Source organism: Antechinus flavipes, chromosome 1 (assembly GCF_016432865.1).
Source record: "Antechinus flavipes isolate AdamAnt ecotype Samford, QLD, Australia chromosome 1, AdamAnt_v2, whole genome shotgun sequence".
NCBI classification, from domain to species: Eukaryota; Metazoa; Chordata; class Mammalia; order Dasyuromorphia; family Dasyuridae; genus Antechinus; species Antechinus flavipes.
In genome coordinates, this window is record NC_067398.1 from 378,402,339 (window position 1) to 378,428,173 (window position 25,835).

Consider the following 25,835-nt stretch of genomic DNA (forward strand, 5'->3'; position numbering starts at 1 on the left):
AGGATATGGCTAAATAAGTGACGTTAAGTGAAATGAGCAGAACCAGGAGATCATTGTACACGGCAACAAGACTATACAGTGATCAACTCTGATGGACATGGCTCTTTTCAACAATGAGATGAACCTAATCAATTCCATTGATCTTGCAATGAAGAGAACCATTTACACCAGAGAGAGGACTGTGGGAATGGAGGATAGATCACAACATAGCATTTTTACTCTTTTTGTTGTTGTTCGCTTACATTTTATTTTCTTTCTCATTTTTTTTCCTTTTTGACCTGATTTTTCTTGTGCAACAAGATAATTGTATAGTTATGTATGCATATATTGGATTTAACATATATTTTATCACATTTAACATAGATTGGATTCCTTGCCATCTAGGGGATGGAGTGGGGGAGAAGAGGGGAAATTGGGAATATAAGGTTTTGTAAGGGTCAATGTTGAAAAATTATCCGTGCATATGTTTTGAAAATAAAGTTTTAATTTTTTTTAAAAAGCATAGATAATATGTTGACAGAATTTGTAACACTCACTTCCATAAAGAAAAAACTTTCTTTTTCCCACAAAGATGCAAGGCCAAGTAATTTTATATTAGAAAGAAAAGGTAGCCTGTTGGCTGACAAAAATATATATATATATATATATATATATAATAATGATGAAGAAGTCAAAAATGACCCTTAAGTGTCAAAGCTATGTGATTGAATGAGACTCCTGGCAAAAATGGAGGGAGAGGGTATTTTGCAAGAAGGAACTGATTTGAGAAAAAGTTGGTGAATTTTTCCAAATTACTTTTCCTAATTGCCTGTAAATCTTCTTCGCTGTCATTAAGAAGATTCTTTGACTTGTCAGCAGCAATGACAATATTCTTCTTCCTGCAACACTGGTACTGTGGATCAAATTAACTTCCATTGTCAGCTTCACCTTATTCTTCCTTTATTTATATTTTGATATCCTAATTTCCTCTTCAGACAACTCCCTTGTATTAACATCACAAATGCATTTATTTGGATGTATTTATACCTTCTCCATAACTGAATATAAATATCAGAGCAGAAACTGTCTGGGTTTTTTAGTCTCTACATCCCCAACACCTAGAATAGTACCTGACATAGTACAGTATGTGTTTAATAAGTGCTTGCTAATTGATTAAAATGTAGTATTTGTCATGGTCAGGTAAAGGTATTGTAGTAGATAGTAGCTTATAATCTTATAATACTAATAATTGCAGTAGATATAGGCTCATAATCTGCCCTAGGAACTTACTAGATAATGACCCTCACCAGGTGCTTAGCCTCTTTCTACCTCAGTGTCTTCATCTAGGAGGAAAAAGCACTTATATTACAGAATTGTTGTGAAGATCAAATAAGACAAGGCTTTTTGCAAACCTTAAAGCTTTATAAGTATAAATTATTATTTTATATGGTTAAAGTTTTTTGCAAAACTTAAACCACCATATAAATGTAAATTAGTTATTTTTATGTCAAGAAACTGAGCTAGTTTATTTTGGAAAGAACTTACTCCAGCGCTATAAATTGTTTATCACCATCATCATAAGAACATATTTCTGCAAGGATAACACTAGGCTACAATTTCCTGAGAGTCCTCCTTAATATTGGATATTTAATAGAATCCTAGGTATAAACAGCATTAAATATTGATACTTCATGTTTTAAAAGAAGTTGAGATGGATCAAATTTCTTATAAAATCTCTTCTGCAACAACATTTTGTAGTCTGAATAATGCCCTTGTCCATAGATAGAGGTAATACTAGCAGATAGGAAGATGGTAAAAATATTCCCAAATAACAACCCTTATGTTTTCTCTTATTTTCTAGTGTTGCAATAGTTTTGCTATCCTCAGGTAAGCCTAACATTTTAAATAATTCTTTTGCAAAAAGTAAAGCCGTAATGTAGCCAATCAGAAGAAGTTATTTTTTTCTTTCCATTAGATGCATTCTATAAATAGCACATAAATTTAAATTTCTAGTTTCCAAAAATTAACATTTATAATTTGTGAGAATCTATAATATGAACAAATTCAAGATCAATCAGTTTTTATTCAGTCTGAACCTTAGGGCATTTGATTCAGCAGCACCTATGTTAAAAGAGTACTTCAAATTTAGCTTGAAAGGAACCAAATCTCAAAGTCCAACTAGAATTCAAGGATATGAAAGAGACAATAGGTCTAAAATGGCTGACAAAAATCATTGAGGTAGATATTATAAGTTTATAATAATAGGATTCAATATTAGGATAAGCAATAAGAAATGACGAGAAGACAATAAAGACAAGTTATAGTGACATCAGTGGGAGTTGCAAAGTCATACAGAAGCAACTTGCTTCTAATTAATATAGGAAGAGACGAATGTGCTACCTTGGGATATAATGAGTTCCTCTCATCTGAAATTTTCAAAGAGAGAATTATGTCAGACATGTTGTAGTTTTTTTAAAAATCTTAATCATTTCATCACTCCCTTTACCTCGAGCTTTTCCCCAAATCTGCTCTTTGTCCTCAAAACTCTTTCTGGTCCTTCTACACCTGCCCTTTTCATGATCTCTGTTCCAGTTTCACTTTTCTGCCTCGATAAACTTGATGTAATAGTTGACCAGTTCACTGCCTTTTATCCTTCAGTCACTTCCCACTTTGTCTTTCAGCTTCTCACACACTCACACACACCTGATGCTCAGGGCCCTGGGTCATTCCACCCAACTGCTTTCCCTGATCTTACTCCTGGGTTGCTAAATGCCACTGACTAAAGGAAGTCTGGCAACCATTCTGACTAGGTCCATTACAAATTCATACTCTCTCAATTTGGAATTGTGTATAAAAAGTTGCTGAATTGTACAATCTCATGATACAAATCTGACTATTGGGATTTTATCTCCACCCCATGGAGATAAGTGATAGAAAGGAACAACCCACACATACAAACAGATTTATAGTAGCATTGTTTGGGATAACAAAAGTTTGAAATCTTAAAAGCAGAACTGTTTGTTTCTTTCGCTTTCTTTCATTGTACCCTGAATATTTAGTATAGTAACTACAACATAATAAATTTATTAATACATATAATAAAGGGAATGATTAAACAAATTGGGCTTGAAGAACATAATTGATCTAATTATGTTGGAAATAATGACAAAATTAAGAAAATATGAGGAAACTTGTACAAAGTGATGGAGACCCCAAGAAAGCAGAGTAACAACAAGACAATAACAATAACAAAAAATAAAAAACCATTATTCCAATCCTCCAATGAATCTATTAACTTCATTGATGTACATATTCTCTCTAATGGGGCCAAATGAAATTCATATATGTCTGTCCATCCTATGTGACTTTAATCCAGGTCTTCCAAAGAATTCTCCCCTGGACCACACCAAATATGCTGAGAGTAGAGATGCTTTCTCTATATTCTTTTGATACTGTAGGAATACGAACAGTTTTCATGGAGTACCAACAGTATTCACAGACCCATTGATCCTAAAATCTCATTATATGACCAGAAAATGTTTCTTTCCACTTCTTTGAGTGCATCCTTCACTCCACTTCCCTTGCACAATTCCATATTGGTAATCAACACATTCGTAATGTGTTGATGTCTGCTCATATTCACCATGCATCTTTCTAATTGTTGTTTTTGTTATTCAGTTGCTTTCAATCATTTTCAATTCTTTGTGACCCTATTTGGGTTTTCTTGGTAAAGATTCTGGAGTAGTTTGTCATTTCCTTCTGAAGCTCATTTTACAGATGAGGAAACTGAGGTAAATAGGTTAAGTAACTTGTCATCCATTACCACGAGGAAAAAAAATGATGGTATTAAAATATGGACTTTTCCAAAGAAAAATCAGAGACTAACAAGACAGCTTCGCAAAGTATCTTTTGAACTTATTATTTATTTTTAAAAAAATCAAGCTGTATGCAATATAGATATTCAGTTTTATGTACAATCTTTTTTTTCTATTCTTCTTTATATGGAAATGCCTATTTTATTTGATGTTGGTTCAAGTCAGAATAAAAGTACAATTTATTTTCAAAAGATTTTAGAATATGGGCCTTTACTTCAGAGAGAAATTTGAAAATTCCCATGTCCAGTCCAGATGATGTATATCTATCTATATACTGATAAACAAGTTTTAGAGTTTGTCCTTCAAACTATATGTCACAGTCTAAAAAATGGGCATTCTTTACACACTTGGTCTTCAGTCATCATCTTCAACAAAATGCAAGTAAAATATAAGTATTAATATTTCATTATCAAAGTTAGAGGCACACATCCTTCCTTTCTGTTAATAATTGGTGAACTAAAAGTATATCAATCCCAATAACACTCCTAGAAGATTTTGTTTTACTGTTTTCAGGAAATGAACTTTGTGAGAGAGAAGGAATGTTGAAATTGTCTGTTGTACCATTGATAAAATGAATCAAGGAAATAAAAATTAATGTTATCTAATCTCAACTGAGCCTTCTCTACATAGTAATCTTTTTATTCTTCTCCAATTGACTATCATGCTCTGCACAGTAGCTGCTCTCAATCTTCCCCTACTTTTCTCCACATCCCTCTACACCATTCCCTATCCCCATCTTTCAAAAAAAGATCTTGCTTTCAACATTCTGAGAAAATCAAGGCCATCAGTCATGAATTATATCTTTTGCCCTATTCTTCAGCTCAAAAATCCCCTACATTCTCTCTTAACTTCTGATTTAGGCTCTAAGGGCAAAATGGCTCTTTTCCTTGCCAGTACCAACTGCAGAATTTGGACCCTTATTTTCATCCCTTATGAGGTTTGTCCAAGCAATCTTTACCAGCAGCACCAATCCTCCTTACTCATCTTCTGTCTCTCCATATATCCTGTATCCTTCTCTATTGCCTAGAAAAATAATAAAGTGGATCCTTCAAAGATCTTCATCTGACCCTCCCAAATCTTTAGACTATCACACTATATCCATTCTCTCATTCTTTTTAGGAATTAAGTTCACTGCTTCTGCTTCTTCATTAAGCATTGAATTTCTAACTCTTTCCATATGGCTCCCAATATTACTACTCAATGAATTCTCAAACTTTTACATCAAGTTACCAGTAAGAGAAGACCTATATGAATTGATGTAGAATGAGTGAGTAGAACTCTAAGAATAGATTATTTAAGAATATTATAAATAAAAACCAAGTGAAAGACTTGAAAACTGTGTTCAATTATATGACCATGATGATTCCAAAAAACTGATAATGAAGTGTGTTCTATACCTCTTGACAGAATGACATAATAGACTCAAGATGCAGAATAAAGCATACATTTCTAGACATAGCCAAAGTAGAAATTTATTTTGCTTCATGATGCATATTGGTTACAAAAACCTTGTTCTTTTTTGTCCAAAAAAGGATGGATGGAAAAGTGGATATAGAAATAGGAAGGAAGGAAGGGAGAGAAGGAAAGAAGGAAAAGAAGAATGGAGAAAGTAAAGAAAAGGAAAAGAGGGAACAGAAAAGAAGGAAGAAGGAAAAAAGGAAGGGTCAGTAAGGCATTTTTTTAATTCAGAAAACAGAAGGAAAACCAGAAAGAAACAATAACAAGCAGGAGAGCTTTGAAAATTGACCTTAGTATATACTTAAAAAAAAAAAAGGCAAAGTATGTATTAAAGAGATCTTAAGTTCAGGTATAAGTCTCTTTATATTCTAGTATGTATATGAAAATGTCCATTTCTTTAGCATTTAGTTCAAAATTTTTTAAAGTTATTAATGATATATTAACTGCTTTAAAAAGTATCTCTTCTCTGTTTTCAGCCACTTTAATGACTTTGCAACCTTCGACAATTATGTCCATTACTCGTTTATATTTTGTCCATCCTTACTCCTATGACATTGATCTCTCCTCATTCTCTTTTTCTTGTCTCACCTCTCCTCAGGATCATTTTCTAAGGTACCATCTATATCCCATCCCTAAGCAAGTATCTTTCCATCAGCAGTCTATTTAAGATTCTCTCTTCTTCTCCTACTTTCTCAGGAGTTCAATTTTCATTTCTACATATCGCTCTCTTAGCTATGTAGTCCTCACCTCTCCCATTTAACTTCAAGTCTTCCATTAGCAACTTCCTATTGGACATCTCTACCTGGACAACCCAATGGCAGCTGAAATATAGCACATCCAGAAGGAAAATGATTTTCTCTCAAATATGCTGCTCTTAATACTATTGACGACAGTATCACCAATTTTCCCAGGTTTATAAGCTTAACTCATTTCAATTCAAACACTTGTGAAGTACCTCTTATGTGCTACACACTGTTTGATAATCCTGTAGCTGACAATTTAATGGGGAAAGACATCACGCAAAAGGAAACTGAAAAGGGTGGGAGGCAGGGAGAAATGTACCCATACAGGGGCATGATGCTGGTGGAAATGGTTGTGCCCTCTGAGCCCTCTCTTAATGGTGGTTTTGGGGGAGGAGGTTTTTTTCTCTTCCCTCTAGGCCTTTGATCAGAGGGACTTATTAGGTGTGAGTACTAAAACTGATGCAGCCTCCATGATGATGAGCTCTCCCTGGGAGCATCATAGTAAAGTTGAATCAATTAATAGAAAAGATTAATAGGAATACAGGAGAATCAGAATAGGTGGAAATTAATACATTATATTCTTTGAAATTATTTTTTCTCTCTTAGTCTCCCTTCCATTAGTAGCAGCCTTAAAGCAAGTTTCCCTCAATTGGGTAGTCTCAACTCAAAATCACATTTAGTCCATTGCAGAGTCACATAGTATGGTCTCCTTAAACCTGATTCCCACTGATGGTTCTCATTCATCATTCTCTTCCTTGTCCTTTGTTCCCTGATTTGTAGTGGCAATATCCTGGAAAATGAAGAGTACACATTTCTCTGGGAAAGATTAGACATCATTACTTGAGATAGTACAGGCCTCAAGATAACTTAATATGTGCACAGGTGTTTTTATGATTATAACATGATTGTATCAAATATTTAAGCTCATTTTTGTTTAGATAAATTAAAATGAAATTCTGATTCTCATCCAGAAAAGGAAGTAGATATAGTAAAATGTGGCCTATGTCATTCATTTGGCATCTAATCATATATGGTTTTATATAATTATTTACATTTGTATGTGTATATGTCTTATCTTTGTTTCATGGATTTCCATGAAGTATTCCAAACATTACAAATATATGCAATAGAAGTCCACAGCTTCTAATAAAATCCTTTTTCTTGTTCCTTTTTGTATATTGCAATGTTTGTGTTCATTGATGATTGAAGTTCATAATAAAAAGGATCTTATGAAAAAAGAAAAATGGAGCAAAAGAATGTTTTCAGAGAGATGTATGACTCAGGAAGGGCAGTAAGAAGGAGAAAGAAGTTGAACCAGCCCCACCATAAGAATAAGAAGTTACTGATGGATAGTCCTCAAACTTTTTCCACTTTCAACACCAAGAAATTTTTACATGACTGGCTAAATAAGTATGTAAAATAGGTATACAAATCAAACATTTACTGATAATAAATCATAATTTTGTGACTTCCAGATTCAGTTACATGACTCCAAACAGAGTCACAACCCACAGTTTAAAAAGCTTTGATCAAGAGGAAGCTTAACCCAATCTCCCCTCAGCAGCACTGGTAGATGACCTATGGAAGACATAAGAGAAGAGTACCATAGGATAAACAGATGGGCATAGGTAGGTTATGATTTGAACAATCGGAGGCAAAACTCAAGTAGATCCATAGATGCAAATATATAGAATCAGTCAACAATCATTGATTAAGCACTTAATATGTACTGTGCCAAAGAGCAGGGAACAAAAGCAAAAGTGAAATAATATCTGCCCTCAAGGACCTTACATTCTAATGTAGAAATAAAATATAAGAATATAAATGTGTGCAGAATATATATAAAATAGATACCAGATAGTTTTCGGAGACAGGGCATTAGAAGCAATTGAAATCAAGAAAGATTCTATGTAAAAGGTAATACTTCATCTGAATCTTAGGAAATCAGGGATTCTAAAAGGTAGTGGGTAAGGAAGACATACACTGTAAACATGTAGGATGGAAGGTGGAATTTAGTGTCTGTAGAACATCAAGTTCCACAGATATGGGAACACTAAGCTCCCATATATTCAACAAAACTATAAGTTTCTTGTGGGCAGGGCCCCTCATTTGTTTATTTTTCTATCCCTCTAAATACCTATAGTCTTATAGTACTTTTACACAAAGAGGGTATTTGAAAATGTATAGACAACATGTGGGGAAAAGTACTGGTCTTGACATCCAAAGACCTGAATCTGAATTCTAGTTTTGATGATTATTAGTCATGACTAGGGACAAATCATTTAACCTGAGGAATCTTAATTTACTCATTGTGTTACATGAAATGACAATACCTTCATTATCTGACATGATGGTTGTAAGGAAAGAACTTTGTATACTATAAAATGTTATATAAATGTGAGTTATTCTTATGAATAAAATATTTTTAGCTAATTGAAGCTTCATATCCAAAATAATTCACATCATTGCAGATGTTTTCCATTTTCAAAGTCTCACCCCACATTGATCACTCCCTTGCTTTGCATTCTTCTCTATGTATAAAACCCACATTTACCAGGATAATTTCTCTTTTTTTCCCACATGGGATATCTTTTTTACAGGTGGAATAAAGTAGAATCTCCTTCCCTCTATTCAAAAGTACAAATTTAAACCCGTCGGCTCTGTGTTCACTTCTTTCACAACAATAAGTTGCAGTGTAGGAAGATTTGAGGTGCAATGGATTATGGAAGGAGTTCCCTATGGAACTATGGGTAGCTATTATAAGCACTTGGAGTTAAATAGCAGCAGATGGAAAGTAAAGTTACTGGACAGGAAAAAGTTGGCAGATACTCATCTTTTCCTTCCATTCTTTTCTATTCATTCATATATATCCACATTTACTCAATACCTACCATGTACATGAGACTATGAGGCAAGGATGCAAAAATGAAAATGATATTGTCCCTGCCATCAAGAAATTTGTGATTAGTGAGAGAAGGAATGCTTAACAATCAGGGAGAATTAAGTGAGAGAAAGTGCTATGAGAACCCAGAGTGGGAAAGAGATACTCCTAGATTGAAAGATCAAAGCTGTCTTCAAAGAGAAAGTAGTCTGGAAGGTTGGACAGAATGTCAACAGAAACAAATAGAGGGAGGGATAGAAAGAGAATGGCACTAGTAAAGGCACATAAACAGAAAAGCTCAGGACATGGGAAATAATGAGTCACTGTGAGTGACGACAGATGATATGAGATGTCTGTCAGGAAAGGTCAGTTAGAGAAAGAATGTGGTGAGCCTTGAATGCCGTGTTAAGACATTTGGAATCTATGCAATTGCTACATTTGATCAGAGTTTTCTTTTAAACCAATGAAGCCCTTTCATTGCGCCTCATCTCCCTAGCATCCCATGAGTTATTTGCCATCATATCTCTAGTCCTGAAACTCTCTTCAGAAATGTGACTTGGCAGCAGCTGGCTGGCGTGAGAAAACAGAGACTGAAGTGAGGAAGCTCCACACCAAGATGGGAGCCACCTCACATGGTTTCAGTCACAGGGAATTGCTAAAAACATGAAAAGGGCTTTTCTGCTCTGTGTGGTTGAAGGACAATCTCTCCTACAGCATGAACTTGGAAATATAATTTTCCAGTTCATTCAAGTTTTTCAGGATACAAAAACCCAGCAGCTATTTGTTCAGATTTTTTGGTAAACCATGAACTGTGAGTGGATTAGAATAGACAGATAAGTTCTACATGCTAACATGCCTGTTTCTGAACCAGAGAGGAAAGTCAAGTTAAACTTATTCTGGATATCCTAATGAAATAAGTTTTGCAGCCAGACAATTCTGCACCTTATGGAGTAAAGTTTCACTTTGTTGATATATACCTGGAAGAACTGACTAACGAAGGAGCAGAAGAGCTTACAGTAAAAATCTGAAGTTTATTATTCCGTTCTGCAAAACTACAGCCAGAACAAAGAATTCTACTTTTTAGAGAGGTATTTTTGAAGCAATTTTGGAACAAGTTCCTTTTGCCATTGAAAATTTAATAAGAAAATTAAATGCCAAACAAGAGGACAGTGAAGTGTTAGAAATTAAATTAGATGATATGTCATCTTTAAAATTACCTAGAAAGTAAAAGAAGGTTAAAAAAAAAAGGTAAGGATTCCTCTTCAAGTGAAGATAAATGAAAAGCAAAAGAGCAATGGCAAGGGAACACATCGGGCTTGTCCTTAAGTTTAACTATAAGGAAATTGTTGATATGGCCAGTAGGCAAAATACTCCTTCTTTTAATAGGAAGCACCTCTACAAATTGGTCAGAAAGTCCCAGACTCTTGCTGAAGGCATATTCCCTCAAGGTGGCCTTTCTCAGCATAAACAATGGAACAAGAACAGGATTCAGCAAAATTCATTTGTCAAAATCAAAATTACAAAGAGAGAAAGGATGGAAAGGTGAAAAGCAGAACATTGAGACAGATAGGACTTCTGAGAAAAACAGATCAAGAACTACAAAGAGAAAGGAGTTGAATAAATGGAGGAATATGAGTACTGATTATTTATTTTCATATGAGATAGATATGTCTAATATAGCTATCCCCTTAAAAACTCAAAACATCTCAAACCAGGAAAACATTGTACAAAGAAACAAGATTATGTGATGATCAACTGTGATGGAGTTGGCTGTTCTCAACAATGTGGCGATTCAAGGCAATTCCAATAGATTGGGATAGAAAATGCCACCCACATCTAGAAAGAGAACTGGATGATTGAATGTGGGTCAACTTTTTGTGTGTGTTTGCTTTTTTCTTGATCTTTTTTTCTCTTTTAGTCTGATTTTTCTTAGATAACATGACAAATATGAAAATATGTTTTAAAAGATTGTACATATTTAACCTCTATCAGATTGCTTGCTGTTTGGGAGAAAGTAGAATTAAGGGAAGGATGGAGAAAATTTGGAACACAAAGTCTTACAAAAATGAATGCTGTTATTTCAAAGTCCGATTCTTCTTGTGCAGCAAAATAACTGTATGGACATGTATGTGTGTGTGTGTATGTGTGTGTGTGTGTGTGTGTGTGTGTGTGTGTGTGTATAGTATTTAACATATATTTTAACATATTTAACATGTACTGGTCTACCTGCCATCTGGGGAAGGGGGGAGGGGAAGAAGGGGAAGAACTGGAACAAAAGGTTTTGCGATTGTCAATGCTGAAAAATTACCCCTGCATATATCTTGTAAATAAAAAGCTATGATTTAAAAAAAGAACAAAAATGAATGCTGAAAACTATTTTTGCATGTATTTGGGGAAAAAATAAAATACTTTTTAAAAATAGCTCAAAGAGAACATGTAAAATAAAAAAGGGTTCAGGACCTGAAGCCTTAGAAGTAGCATATGACTTCTAAGAGCCAAATAAGAATGATGAAACAGACATCCAAAAGAATGAAAATAAAACCAAACATAAAAACAAGGATTGAGATTCCTTCAAGTGATGCCAGCCATCAGCAAAAACAAGAAAAAAATGTGCTTGTAAGAAGATAGAGACTAAATAACAACAAATGAAAAACTTGTACACCACACTTCAGAAAGCTTATACAGAAACTTTTGCTGTCAAAGGATTGCCAGAACACTTCATTATTTTCCCCAAAACCAGAAAAGATTGACATAAGAACCCTTAAATTTGTCACAAATCAAGGGAAGCAAGTTGTTAATGAAAGCACTACATCGCTCTCCAGGTAGCCTCAAAGGTTTCTTCAGAAATGATTAATCTGAAAGTTACAGTTGAGTAGAACCAGTAGAAACAGTGCTATTCCTCCCCAGCAAGATATGGCTAAGATATCCAAGAAGGAAGTGGAAAAATCTAATAGATTGTGATCATCTTTCTCCTCCAAAAAAGCCAAATAGGAGTGTCAGTAGGTCAACAGGTTCCTTAAAGAGGAAAAATATTTAAATTTTGTGGTCTCTGGAACCAAGGATGTTTTTCAAATCTCCAGGTAGAAAAGTGAAATGAAACACAAGGAAAAGATTTTTAATGCTTTCTTAGTGTTAGAGGTGATCTTTGAGGATTTTTTCAACTTCCAAAAAAAGAGCAAGTAGAAGAAATGTTTTCCATCACAAGGCAAATATGCATTCCAGGATGTCACTAGTAAGGAATCATACTTTAAAATATCTTTTTTTTTCAGCAATAAAAACTGAGTTATGGCACAAGGGAAAAAAATAAACCAATGAGATCTTTTTGTAAAAACACAAACCATGTATGTTCAAGGCTAATATTCAGGTAAGAAATCGTAAGAAGTCTGTTTGATTGTCTTTGGGGAGACAGCACATTTCTTCAGACTCCAAATTCAATGCTCTTTCCATAGTACAATACTGATTAAGTTTTCTGGGCAAATTGCCTGGAAAAGTTCATCAGTATTGTACACCAGGTGTTCCATGTAGCACCAATGGAGTGAAACAGTGGACTTGCTTCCATTCTTGTTTTCAGCAATGATGTCAAACACTTTCAATGAGGATGAAAATGAAATCAAAGTCAGGTACCACATTAATGAGGCATGATTTTTTGTTCACAGATGACTGTGTTTTCAGAGTAGCCTCTGAAGTGGAGATCAACAAAGTATGGATCAATTCTCTATTGTTTTTGCTAATTTTGGCCTAACAATTAAAAAGGAAATCCAGATTCTCCACCACTTACTACCGCACCATCCATATATAGAACCATCAGTTACAGCAAAATGTTGAAGATTGAGGATAACTTCATTTACCTTGTCAGTATACTTTTCAAAAACATACACATAAATGATGAGGTTTCTCCATGCAGTGCCAGAGCTAACTCAGTGTTTGGAAGGTTTCAAAGAAAAGTATGAGAAAGAAGAGGTATTAGACTGCTATCAAACTGAAGATCCATAGAGTCATTATGCTGACCTCACTGACATATGCCTGTGAAATCTGGTGCCATCCTAGAAAACTGGAATAACTTCCATTTTAACTGTCTTAGGAAGATTATGGAGATTACCTGGAATGAGAAGGTACTGGACCCTAAGCTATTTCTTGAATTAAACTACCTAGCATTCAAACTCTACCAAAGAGAGCAAACTTCCAATGGGCTAGCCAAGATTTTCAAATGTCAAATGTCCATTTGTCTAAAAGATAGTATATATACATAATATATATAATAATACATATATTAAAAGACTACATAAATACATAAAAATATATCTATTTATATAACTCATGAGGCAAATGTTCACATGAAAGTCAGAAGAAGTAATACAAGGACTCAAGGTTTTTCTGAAAATTTTTGGAATAATTGGGTGCCATGGGACATACTGGCAATCAAATAGGTAACATGGCATATCTGCATCAAAGAAAGCACTGTATTCTATGTGCAAAGCAAAATTGCAGAAGTACAAAAAAAAATGTGAGATGTACAAATTTAAAGAGATCAGCTCCAAATTTTCATGTGGATTATTTGTGCCCAACCTGTGGTAGAGCCTTCCAAGCTTTGCTACTATACTTTGACTCCAACATAATGATGTCATTTTGGTTCTTTTTGAGAATGGACAACCACCATGGATTAAGTGATTTCTGACACATTTTGGCCCACATTAATTATTCCCTTGATTTGTACTCTTCTGTACTTATGTATATACCAGATATACTAGTATAATATCTCATTTCTTCCACGTGATATTTTCACTATAAAATGAAAGTAGAGAAGAATTGCAAAAAATAATATATATACCCTAGTCCTAGTCTGCCACCATACTTCTTAATATGTAAAAAAAAATCCTATTCTCATTTATTAAAGAAGTAGCTAAATGAGATTTAAATGAATAGTGATTGGCAATAATGTTAATGGAGATATAGCTCTCCTAACTTTTCTTCTTCAGCAATTCCCCAATGTTAAATATAAAAAACCACTTTAATCTAGGCTCCATAGGTTTGATTATTCTTAATTTTGATTTTGACAAATATCAACAAACATTAACAATTCCATATACAAATAAGAAAAAGAAGAGTGTATATAAAAACAAGTCTCAATTATGTACCTCTTATTTTTTAAATATATAGTAAATTTAACATGCTAGCGCCTAAGCCATCTTGCTCATTTATGTCTCCTTTTGAATTCCCTTCTCTTCTCTTCTGTGTATTTTTAAAATGTTTCATGTATATTCTTTTTTCATTTCGTCTTTGGGGCATTCACTATCATTAGTCCCCATTCCCATTCATACTCTCCTCTTCTAATTTTTTTTAAAGTTAATCCTTTTCTTACAAATAAACAAAGCAGGTTCTCATACTGGCCGTAACCAAAAACACATGTCTCATTCTTCACCTCCAGCCCATCACTTCTCTGTCAAGAGGTGAAAAACACGTTTCATGATTGGCTGTCCAGCATCATGATAGGTCACTGCATCTCTAATGCGACTAGCCCATGGTACACGTGTAGAAGTGACCTCACTTCCAGCAATGGATGACAAACATAGAATTTTTGATGGTGCCCTCCCCCAAAAAATATTCTAGAGATTTAGTATGAAAAGATAATCTCCAGGTGAACTTGGCAGTAACAGGGAGAGGGAGTTTACTTTGTCAGTTTAAAAAAGAGAGAGCTTCTGGCTAACTCGTTCTTCAGCTCCTGTGGCAGTAGCTGCTTTTCATAAGACTTCCAAGAGAAGTCAGAGGAGGGGGATGGGGAAGGACAGCTTGCCTATCCCCAACCCAAGTCACCATGCAGCCACGAGCAATAAACTAAAGCCAATTTTCTGCATAGATGAGCTTGATTCTGGGTTTTTTGCTTTCTCTTTCCTGAATAGGTAATCAAATATCATTTTTAAAATGAGGCAGTGATCTTGTGAATTCAAGAAATCCTGGGTCCATTGAATAGAACCAAAGTATGATAGGGGGAATTTGTTCATGAAAGAAAATGATCACAAGTAGTATGGAGGACCCAACCCTTGCCTAGATTAATGAAAGTGATAATAATAATAACAACAACAACAACAACCACAACAGTAGCATTTATATAATACCTACTAGGTGCCAGATGCTGTTCTAAACATTTTAAAGTGATCTCATTTGATCCTCATGATAACCCTGGGAGGCAGGTGCTATTATTATCATCCCCTTTTCTCAGATGAGGAAATTAAGACAGGATTTAAGTGGCTTGCCCAGGGTTACACGGCTAAGCTGGGTGAGACACAGCTATCTGGGGTGAGGTTTGACCTTGTCATCTGGAATCCAGAACCAACATCCCCCACTGTGCCCTGGCTATTTCTAATCAGGAGACATGAACCAGGAGTTGTGTGGACAATAGTATAGAACTAAGGTAGTGTGCCTGTCAGGTAGCCCTTCAAGCATCAGTTTCCTGAGAGATTATAATGGTAGTTATGTTGTTTGTCCTTTTTTCTCAATATCAGGGAGATGATGCCATGATACACAAGTGAATCGGATTTAGGGGAGGGCTGGGCAAGGTCACCTGGCTCACCTTCCCCTCCAGGGCCATCTGGGACCAGTGGCCAGACAGAGATCAGGACAACTGGAAAGGTTATACATTTATTAACATCTAAATATTAATATATCATAAATATTACTGATTGCTTAAGTTTTGTCATTGCATACTATGAGTCTTGTGTTCCTTTTAACATTCCTTTTGTGTGTAGAAAATAAATTCCTGTCCCACATCTGATTTATGTAGTACAATGAGTACTTTTCTACTTCTCTTTGGGGAGACTTTAACCATGAGTCAAAACTTAGGCTCTGAATAATGAAAGTAGAGTAGTAGACATGATGAGTGTGGAAAAGGAGTCTGATACTTTTTCCAGATTAAAGGTTTGTTTTTGTTTTTGTTTTTTTTTTTTGCATGGACATTTTTTGCAGTCTAATTATGCTCATAGATCTTTTCTCAGTATAATTTTTTAATTATTTAAAATTAAATTCAAAGAATCACAAAAGAAACCCATAATAATCAAATAGTTATCAAAATGCTTTAAAAGCAAGTTCACAGATCTCAGATTAAGTAACTTTCAGATGGTGAGATTCCCCTACCATTGAATCTAATTGAAAGGAATCTCTTAGGGAGAAAGAATGGATTCAATGTTCCATCCCTTTGGCCAAGCAATACATTAATAATACAAAACAATAGTCCAAGTTTTAATGTCTTTCTAAATTGTTGGGTTTTAAACCTCGTTTAATTTGTTGTGGTTTTACTTATTTTATTCTTGATCAGCTTATACAAATCTTCCTTATCTTCTTTTAATCTATCACTCTTGTAATTTCTTATTGTGTAATAATACTTAATTCCATACATGTATCATAATTTGTTCAGCCATTCCCAACTTTGGGCACCCCTTTAATTTTCAGTTATTTTGTACAACAAAAAGAGCTATTGTGAATATTTTTATACATATAAGTATTTTCCCTTTTTCTCTAATTTCTTTGGAGTATGTGTCTAGTAATGGAATTACAGGATCAAAGGGTATATATAAACAGTTTGATGACATTAGTTATATAGTACCAAAATGCTTTCCAGAATAATTGAACTAATGGCTCCATATATGTGTGGAAAAGATGGAAAGGAGGTGACTGATCAGTGATATTTCCTTTCTGTTCAAGTTTCAAAGATTCAAAAACTTTTGAATGAACTGTGCAATTGCTACAACCTCTAGTTCAACTAACAGCCATCAGGTTTGAGATGTAGTTGGAAATTCAATCCCAGTCAACAGAACTAGGAAGGAATTCTAGGAGTATCCCTCAGGAAGAGGTCTTCCATATCCCATTCTGAGTTAGCAGGACTGCTTCTTCAGCTGATTTCTACCAATACAGGTCAGTACTGAGAGTATTCTCTTTTTGGAGTCAGATTGATGTTTCGAATAATAACAAAGTGGTAGAAAGGAAATTATATGAGGAAAACATTTTGAAAATATATGTGAGTATAGAATACAGAAGGGGAGTAATACACGGGTAAAAAGTAATCTTTCATATTGTGTTGTTTTAATTTTTTTTACATATACTTGTTTCATCTATGTTTTATTTTCACAATTTTATTGCAAGCTCCTTGAGAACAAGGACAATGCTCAGGAAGGAATGTGGTCTGCACTTTAATCCTTAGGTGGATTGCATACCAAGCAGTGTATACCTTTAGAGGTCACAACCTCTAATCACAACCCATTTATAATTTTTCATCCAATGTGATTTTTTGCTCATATAATTCCCACAAATCTTTTAGAAGTCTTCCTCTGGACTTTTTAATATTTGGGAGACATAGTACAATACTTGACTTCCCCAACTGCTGTTTCTCATTCTTTCTAACAGGATGTCTCTTCCTACTAACCCGATGCCTACTATAATGGCTTTCCTGAATTCTTAAAGGTCACATCGGGAGAGTGCAAACTTCAGCAGATTTTACTAAACTACAAAGACTCCCAATTTTGTCCAAGGAACAGCATAGATATGCTCATCACCAATAAGTCTAAGTAATGACTTCTTCTACCCCAAGGATTCATGAAACACCCCATTCCCCAGCAATTTAACAAAACTTTTTGATTAAGTGAATCAATGAATAACTGATTATTTACTTTCCTACCTCTAAAAATAAATAAATCCATAGAAACCTTAAATCATGATACTTTTTTCCTTATAATTTTAGAGTACAAAAAAAATCCAATCACAGTTATAAAAATTTCTTAATACCAGATATAAATAAAGTAATAGCCACAGATAATTTTCAGAGCATCTAAATATATAGCATAAAGATACTTTGCAGTTCCACTTACCTTCCTCTCTCTAGTAGAGGAAAGTGTTTGAAATACATCTTGGTTTCTTTCTCCAGTTTGTTGATCAATGCAAATCATTTGGCACCTGTGACATGGTCCTAACACCTGAAAAAGCAACAAAAACAAGAGATAGAAGGAGAGATTTTTAGACACTACAAGACTACAGCAAAATAGATCTGTGACACACACAATTGCTACTTTTCTTCATCGGGATGTCTATAATGGACCTAAACATTACTAACTTGAAAACTTTTCAATAATACTTAACAGCTTAAAGACACTATCACTGAAAGAACACTAGTCCCAAGTGTCCTTTACAATCTAGTACCTACCTGGGAATCATTCAGCTAATATCAAATATTTATAAAACACTTAGCACAGTGACTGGCACCTGGTGGATACTTAATAAATGCTTCTTCCTTTCCCTTACATCAATTGTTTATGCATTAACAACCCTCTGTGTGTTGAACATTTCTTTTGTGGAGGAAAAGAGAAAAATTTTGAATTGCAAATGTTTCTCTTGGAACATTGGGGAGATAGGGCAAAATGAACAATGACATAACCTGAAATTGCAGCAGTCAGGAAAGGTGTCCCTAGGTAGGGAGATGGGGGAAGCGGCCTCCCCGCAGGGAACAGAAGAGACTCCTATTCAGGTGGCAAAAAACTAACTTCTCTAGGTCATATGGTAGCTTCCCACACAATCCAATAAGCTAGGAGGCAGTGGAGGCACACAAACAAAATGAAAATGGGGCCCTTAAAGAGAGCTGAAAATAGGGAATATACCATGTGTAAATAGATTAATACATACATGATAATTTGAGTAGGGAAAGAATATGATATTGTTTTAGGGGAATAAGGAAGGATTCCTATTAGAGGTAACCCAAAAGTTTTAAGTTTTTTCAAGAAGCTAGGGCTTCCAAGAAGCAAAGATGAGGAGTTCATCAAAGACAAGGAAGTCAATTTCCCTTCAATCATGGAGGACAGCTTATATAAAGGTATAAAAACAGGCAATAAAATACCAAAACCATTGAACACAATGTAGGTCAAATTGATTGAACTAAAGAGTTTATGAAATTCATGTGAAATTTCATTCTGTAAAGACAAACTGGTGCCAGATGCTCTAGCTGAAATGGCAAGCTGTGAGGTTTATATTTTATTTTGGAGACTGTAAGGACCCATTGAAGCTTCTTGAGCAAGAGAATAACACAGTCAGCACTGTGCTTTAGAAACATTATTGTTAGAACAAGATTATACAATGATCAATTTTGATGGACGTGGCTCTTTCCAACAATGAGATGATTCAAATCAGTTCCAATGATCTTGTGATGAAGAGAGCCATCTACATCCAGAGAGAGGACTGTGGGAACTGAGGGTGGACCACAACATAGCATTTTCACTCTTTTTGTTCATGTTTGCTTGCATTTTGTTTCTTTCTCAGTTTTTTTCCTTCTTGATACAATTTTTCTTGTGCAGCAAGATAGCTATATAAATATGTATACATATATTAGATTTAACATATATTTTAACATATTTAACATGTATTGATTACCTGCCATCTAGGGGAGGGGATAGGGAAAAGGAGAGGAAAATTTGGAAGACAAGGTTTTGCAAGGGTCATTGTTAAAAAATTACCCATGCATACATTTTGTAAATAAAAAGCTTTAATAAAAATAAATAAATAAATAAACATTATTGTTGTTAGTGATATGGAGGACAAACTTGAATGAGAAGAGTGAAGGCCAAGAATTCCAATTAAGTAACTATTATAATAATCCAAATGAGGTGGTGAACACCTGAACTAAAGTGTTATTCATATAGTGAAAAAGAACAGTGTGCATATAGAATAAACAAGATTTGGCAGCTCAATGGTGAGAGGTGGGAGATGAGAAAGAGGGAGATATCAAAAATGATGTTAAGGTCACAAATTTCAGGGGACTAGTAGGTTGGTGCTATCCTCAATAGAAACAAGGAATTTCAGTCACAATTTGAGTGCCTTTACTATATTAATTTGAATATGTTCAAGAAATAATTGGAGATAAGGGACTGGAGCACAGGAGATAAATTAGGGTTGGATATCTAGATCTGGGAAGCATCTGAAAAGAAATGACCATAGACTCATAGGAACTAAGGAGGTCACCAAAAAAGACAAATAAAAACTTGGAATGTCCACATGGGCATTCCAATGGGACACACAACAGATAAAAGATATATATATACATACATACAATTATACAAAAATATACACAATACATATTTTATATATATATTAAATATGTATTGTGTACATACATACATATATGTGTGTATACATATCAGGAAATTCAAGTACATATAGAAAAGATAAAATATGCCTTTAGAGGATAAGGCCCTTATAGTCTGAAAGACCAGAAAAGGATTCCTAAAAGGTGTACTTAAACTGAGTCTTAAAAGAAACCATAAACTTTGGCTGTCCTTAGTTCAAAGGTTTAAAGATTGGGGACCATCCATCCTTCCCAGCCCCATTCCTCCCATCTTGGATTTGGCTTGAGTACATCCTTGTTGTTTCTCCGGCAACAGAATGTAAGCTTCTTGAGGGCATGTGCTATTTTATTTTTCCCTTGTACCTTCTATGCTTGGAACTCAGTGGGTACTTAATCCATGTTTATTACAGTAAATTGAATTGAAGTCTTGACCTGAGGGAAAAGGAGATATCTGGCTCCAACTTCCTCACATCCTAGGGAAAGAGTCATGGATGAAATGAGTTTGCCTAAAGAGCCCCAAGTGTTGGTGATCTTCCTCCTTTTAACAAAAAGTCAATATTAGCTGATACTGTAAGTTAAGTTTGGGTATATGCTGCCATCTTGGGATCAAATTTATTCCTATCATCACCCAAATCCCCAGGTGAAAGGCACTGCTAAGTGAGAATAGAAAAACACTACCTACATCTTTGATCAAAACACTCAAATCTCATCCTGCTGAGTTATTGCAAATGGGCAACAAGCTGAAGTGCTAGAAAGAGTCTTCACTCAGAGAAATGAGGAAAACAATAGAACCAAAGTTATAGTACCTGACACCCATTGACCTGGAGGACATTGTAAATGCACTTCTCTAAGGTTGTCCCTGGAGTAAAATCACATTAAAACAACAATTTATCAAAAGAACTTGATAAGCCTTGCCTCAATTATGTTATTTTGAACGGATATGATTTTCCAGACATCATCAACTCCAAGCACAAAAAGAATAAGTTAAAACATTTATACACTCAGACTCAACCTCTCTCTATAGTATTGTGAAACAACCCATCCCAGACATATCATCCTATTCTATCTTCCAGTCTTTCTAATTTGAAATCATAAGTAGTAGCTTCTGAACTCAAAAGGAATAGTGAAATACTTCTACAATTTTATAAGCTAAGAATTATTGTTATTATTATCATCAATAGTATTAGTAGTATTTTTCTGGGACATTTGGCACAATGCTTTACACACAGGTTATGTTCAATAAATATTAGATGACTAGTCCCTTTATTGCTCTCCCTCAGTGTCTCCCCACTCCAATCCATTCTCCACAAACTACTAAAGTCCAAAAATGATCACATGACACGCTACAATAAATTCTAATGGCTCCTTATTGCCTCTTGATCAAATAGAAACAATTCTAGTTGACTTTCTAAAGTCCTACACAACTTGTACCCAAGCAACCTTTGCAGCTTCATTATGTATTACTCTTCTTTCATCATTCTATGATACAGGCAAACTCACCTTCTTTCTGCTCCTCACTTCAAGCATCTCTCTTCTCTCCCATCCCCCATCTCCCATGCCTGAAATGTCCTCTCTCCTCACCTACACTTCTTAGAATCCCTCATTTTCCAAGAAGCACCTTCTACATATAACCTAACTTTATCTTCCTAGTTACTAGTGCCTTCCCAAGCAAGTGACCTTGCATTTAAATATATATATAGTTCTCTATACAATGTAAGTTCCTTGAGAGCAGATACTGTTTCATTTTTGTTTTTATATCCCCAATTCTTAGCACATAGTAGGTGCTTAATAAGTGCTTATTGATTGAAGTTCAGTGCTAGATATGTACACTCTGGCCAGATTCTTTAATTTCTATTGTGTTCATCATAATTAAATCCAAATCCTTAAAAAGGTATAGAGATATAGTAAGAATATAATGTATTTCAAGATTTTTATACTTTAAAACCTAGCCATGATCAAAGAAAGTGTGCCTGTAATAATAGTATAATCAGTTATTTCTTACATATACCTCAATCATATACTACTGCCAACCACTCTGAGAAAGAAATAATATAGACCAAAGGCTCTAGGATGAAGTTCACTTTTGATTTTTAGTTGCTTGTAGTGTCTTGTACTATCTGTCATCTAGAATGTTGGAGCCATGCTTTCCTTACATTTCAATTTTTGTTCTCCTGGTTCTAAGATGATTGATTTATTTCTGGCCATTAAAACTTTGATTATTTCACCTCTGTCTTGACTTCTGGGTTTCTAGACTTCAGGCCAGACCTTTTTTAATGGATTTCATAATGCCCTAGGTGCTACCTTAATCACTAAGTTTGTGGATGTTTGGTTGCTTTTGATCCCTAGAAGCAACAGAAACCTTAGCCATCTGTCTTAAAGGTATCAGAGGCCTGAACCTCTGCCTAGCCATCTTTTACTAAAGACATTGATTACTGCTATTTCTCAAAAAACTTTAATCTATATAAAGAAATTAAGAAAAAGATATCAGTAAAAGACCATTTCAGATCTAAAATTTCAGGCAAACACGTAATGCCTTTGTCAAATGCAGAAATGTGCCCACCAAGGACAACAGTAGTTTAGATTGCAAGCTCATTTCCAAAACATTGCAGAAACGAGGAACAGGAAAATTATGAATTATTTCACCTCAGAAGAAAAAAGTACAGAGCAGTTGAAGAGAAAACAAGGTTTCAACCTTAAGTAGATAAAATTCCCTGGCTGAAACAAAGCACTGGCAGTCTCAAGGTCTGCTTTGCTGTTGGTGTCCTGCACTCAATGCCCAGATTCCTTGCTTAGGAGTTTCTGATTCCTCTTGCTCAGAATGTTGGGTTTCTGAGTGCCGATAACCAGGCTTGTCCCTGGATTCCAGACGAAGTTGACTGTTTTGACCTTCTAGTACTACTTTGATCCTGCCCTAATTTTCACTTACTGCTTGGCATTGACCTGGGTACTTGTAGCTTTTCTCATTTCTGATGATTTCCCTGGTTCTTAACCTAATGTGTTGGTAACAAGTTTGTTGGTCCTTTTCTAAGCCGGGCCCATTCTTGGGCCTACATCCTCCTACTACCCCTAGTCTTAGTTTAGATTCTTTAGTCTAGGCTCCTGCATCTGTAGTTCATTTTCATCAATATTCCTGACACTGATACAATCTCTATATAAAAGTTATAACAGACAAGTGGGAATACAGAGACTAGTGCAAATGAAAAGACAATGCTCTCAGAGCAGATTTTAGAGTCATTCCCAAGAAGTGATAGGTAAGATTTTGGGGGGTGAGGGGAGGTAGAGGGGAATGGGAAAGATCTCTGAAAGAAAGTGTGTAGAGAGGCAAAAAAAAAAAAAAAAAAAAGACTAAAACAGAACTTGGGATGAAACTCCAAGTCAGGGACATGGGAAGAACAGGAAGCATCAAAAAAGATGGTAAAGAAATGAGTCAAAAAAAGAGGAAAACCAGAAAAAGAGAAGAAATGAGGGGGGGAAGGGGAAAAGAGAGAGGTTATGAGTTTATGACATTAATAACCAATAACTAGCACATAATAAGCACCAAATAAATGTTTTATCTATTAAATGTTTATTATTTAGATAGTCAGAAAGTTGAAGTCAGAATCATTGACTATTTGGTCTTTGGAATTCTAAGCATAATCAACCACTTTCTGTCAACTTTCACTATCAAGAAATGCCAAATCAAATATGCTCTTTATTCTCCCTCACAAGTAAAACTACCTCACTATATGCCTTACCTCTTTTCAAGCCCTTCTTTCTCCTCCTTTTCTTTATTTCCTTAAAGTTCAAAGCAACAGAAAATTTTAAAGTGAAGAATGATGAGAACTGGTTGAAAGGAACTCCCAATCTTCAAATATTATTTGCTATGCTGTCAACCCAAAACCATAATTGGCAGTGAAAGGCAACTGACTAGTAGCTAACTTGCATTTCAGGTCAGTGGCAAAGGTCTGATGGCTTGGAATTCTGTGAATTTTTCATGAGAGGAGACCATCTCATACTCAAGAATGCTCACATTCTGTTTTTATTAGTACCTTAATGAATTTATAATGTGTGAGAAAGAAAGCGGAGAATATATCAGATTTGTGAATTCCCTGCTTTAGGAAATTTTTGCTAAGGAAATTCCCTCTTCCAGTGTATAATGGCATTGGTTCTGCAACTTAGAGCATTTAGAAAATTACCTGGGCATCGAAATGACTAAATAACTTATTTAGAATCACATGGTCAGTATGTGGTAGAGGTTGGCATTCTAGTCACACTGCCAGGCCGTCTCCCTCTGCAAAGTCATATCTTTAAAAAATACTATTTCATATTAATTATAGAGACAGATAACTGAAATTTTGTGATGACTGGTTACTCTGTTCCAAACCTGAATTTTCAAAATTGACCAGATTTAGGTAAAAGATGCACATTGCCTGGGAAGGAATTTCAAAAAACGACCAAAAACGATGGCAGACTTGTCAGAATCCCTGAATCTTTACAATAATCAGTAGTCAATTTCACTTCAATCAATCTAGCCCAGAACATACCTGAAAGGAATCCTTCAAATGACATGTGACTAGTAATCATCTAGTCTTTGCCTAAAAATTTCTAACTTCCTATCATTAGGAAGCTGTTGTTTTGCTTTTCTGATATCAAGTATAAATTACTTGATCCGTTTCATTCATTCATTTCTCCTGGTTTTGCCAAGACAAGCAGAACAAGGCTAATCTCTCTTTCATTGAAGAGTCCTTCCAATACTTCAATACATCATATCATCTAGATACCAAACAGAAGCCATCACTATGCTGATCCTCCTATCATATCTCAACAGCATTTAAGCTAGAAAGACTAGAGATCTACCAAGTAACCAGTTTCTTCTAGATCACCATCCTCTTAGCTTGATTAAAAATGTTGACAAGGTAAGGAAAAGAGGGCTTAGATTAAGTAACTTGCCCAAAGTCACACAAGGAGTAAAGATCAGAGGCAGAATTAACAAAGGCTCTAGAATCAGTTTTCTTTCTATAGTACTAATAAGACTTGGAATTATGTGGAAACCTCTGGGTACAAATAATAGAACTCTTTGTTACTTACCAGAAAATTTAGGGTGCCAATAGAAATCGCATCCCATTTCTCTTCTTCGAAAGCTTTAGTTCCATTGATAACTATGTTGGCACGGAAACGTTGAATTAGCTCCCTCATTGACAATAATTCTTCTGTTCTATTTTCATCACTGTTGATATACAACCCCCCAAAATTAGAAGTAACATATTAATTGTATTGTAAACACTATTTATCTGTCTGAATAGATGACTACTAATGTTCATTTACTGACATCTTACATATACATGGGGCTTTGGTAATTAGGGGGGAAATTGTTTACAAGACTTCATTACCAAAATTTTTGGGAACAGAGATTAAACTGTAAATGGAGAATAGTGGCCCACCTACAGTTTATAGTTAGACACAGCATGAATTCTTGGGAGAAAGCAGAGGTTAAAATGTTGGGTAGTTCTTAAATCATCTGTTGTTAAGAGACATGAAAGGCTTGGGAAACCTGAAGAAAAGATTATATACACTTTAAAAATGGTTGTTGATTAACTGATGTGTTGATTACTGAAAAGAATTAATTTTCCAAAAATAAAATAGAAATCTTTTAAATAATAATATTGAGCTCCAGTTGTCTAAATACATCCACATCACCTAAAACCACCTACCGTTAAGTCACAAAAATATCAGCAGGAGTTACAAATTAGATTTCAGTAACTTGTCGTATTACCCTGGAGAAAACCATCAAAAATCAGCAGCATGACAAAAATCTTAGTAAGGTA

The 25,835-nt window shown here is 34.9% G+C and overlaps 1 protein-coding gene across 1 annotated transcript in view; it reads right to left on the reverse strand.

Moving 5' to 3' along the window:
* Positions 1-25,835, reverse strand: part of MOCOS (molybdenum cofactor sulfurase) — a 105,673-nt gene that overhangs the window by 12,984 nt on the left and 66,854 nt on the right. Inside the window, 2 exon segments of the mRNA XM_051969755.1 lie at positions 17,792-17,896; positions 25,099-25,237. Coding sequence (XP_051825715.1) covers positions 17,792-17,896; positions 25,099-25,237 — 244 coding nt within the window.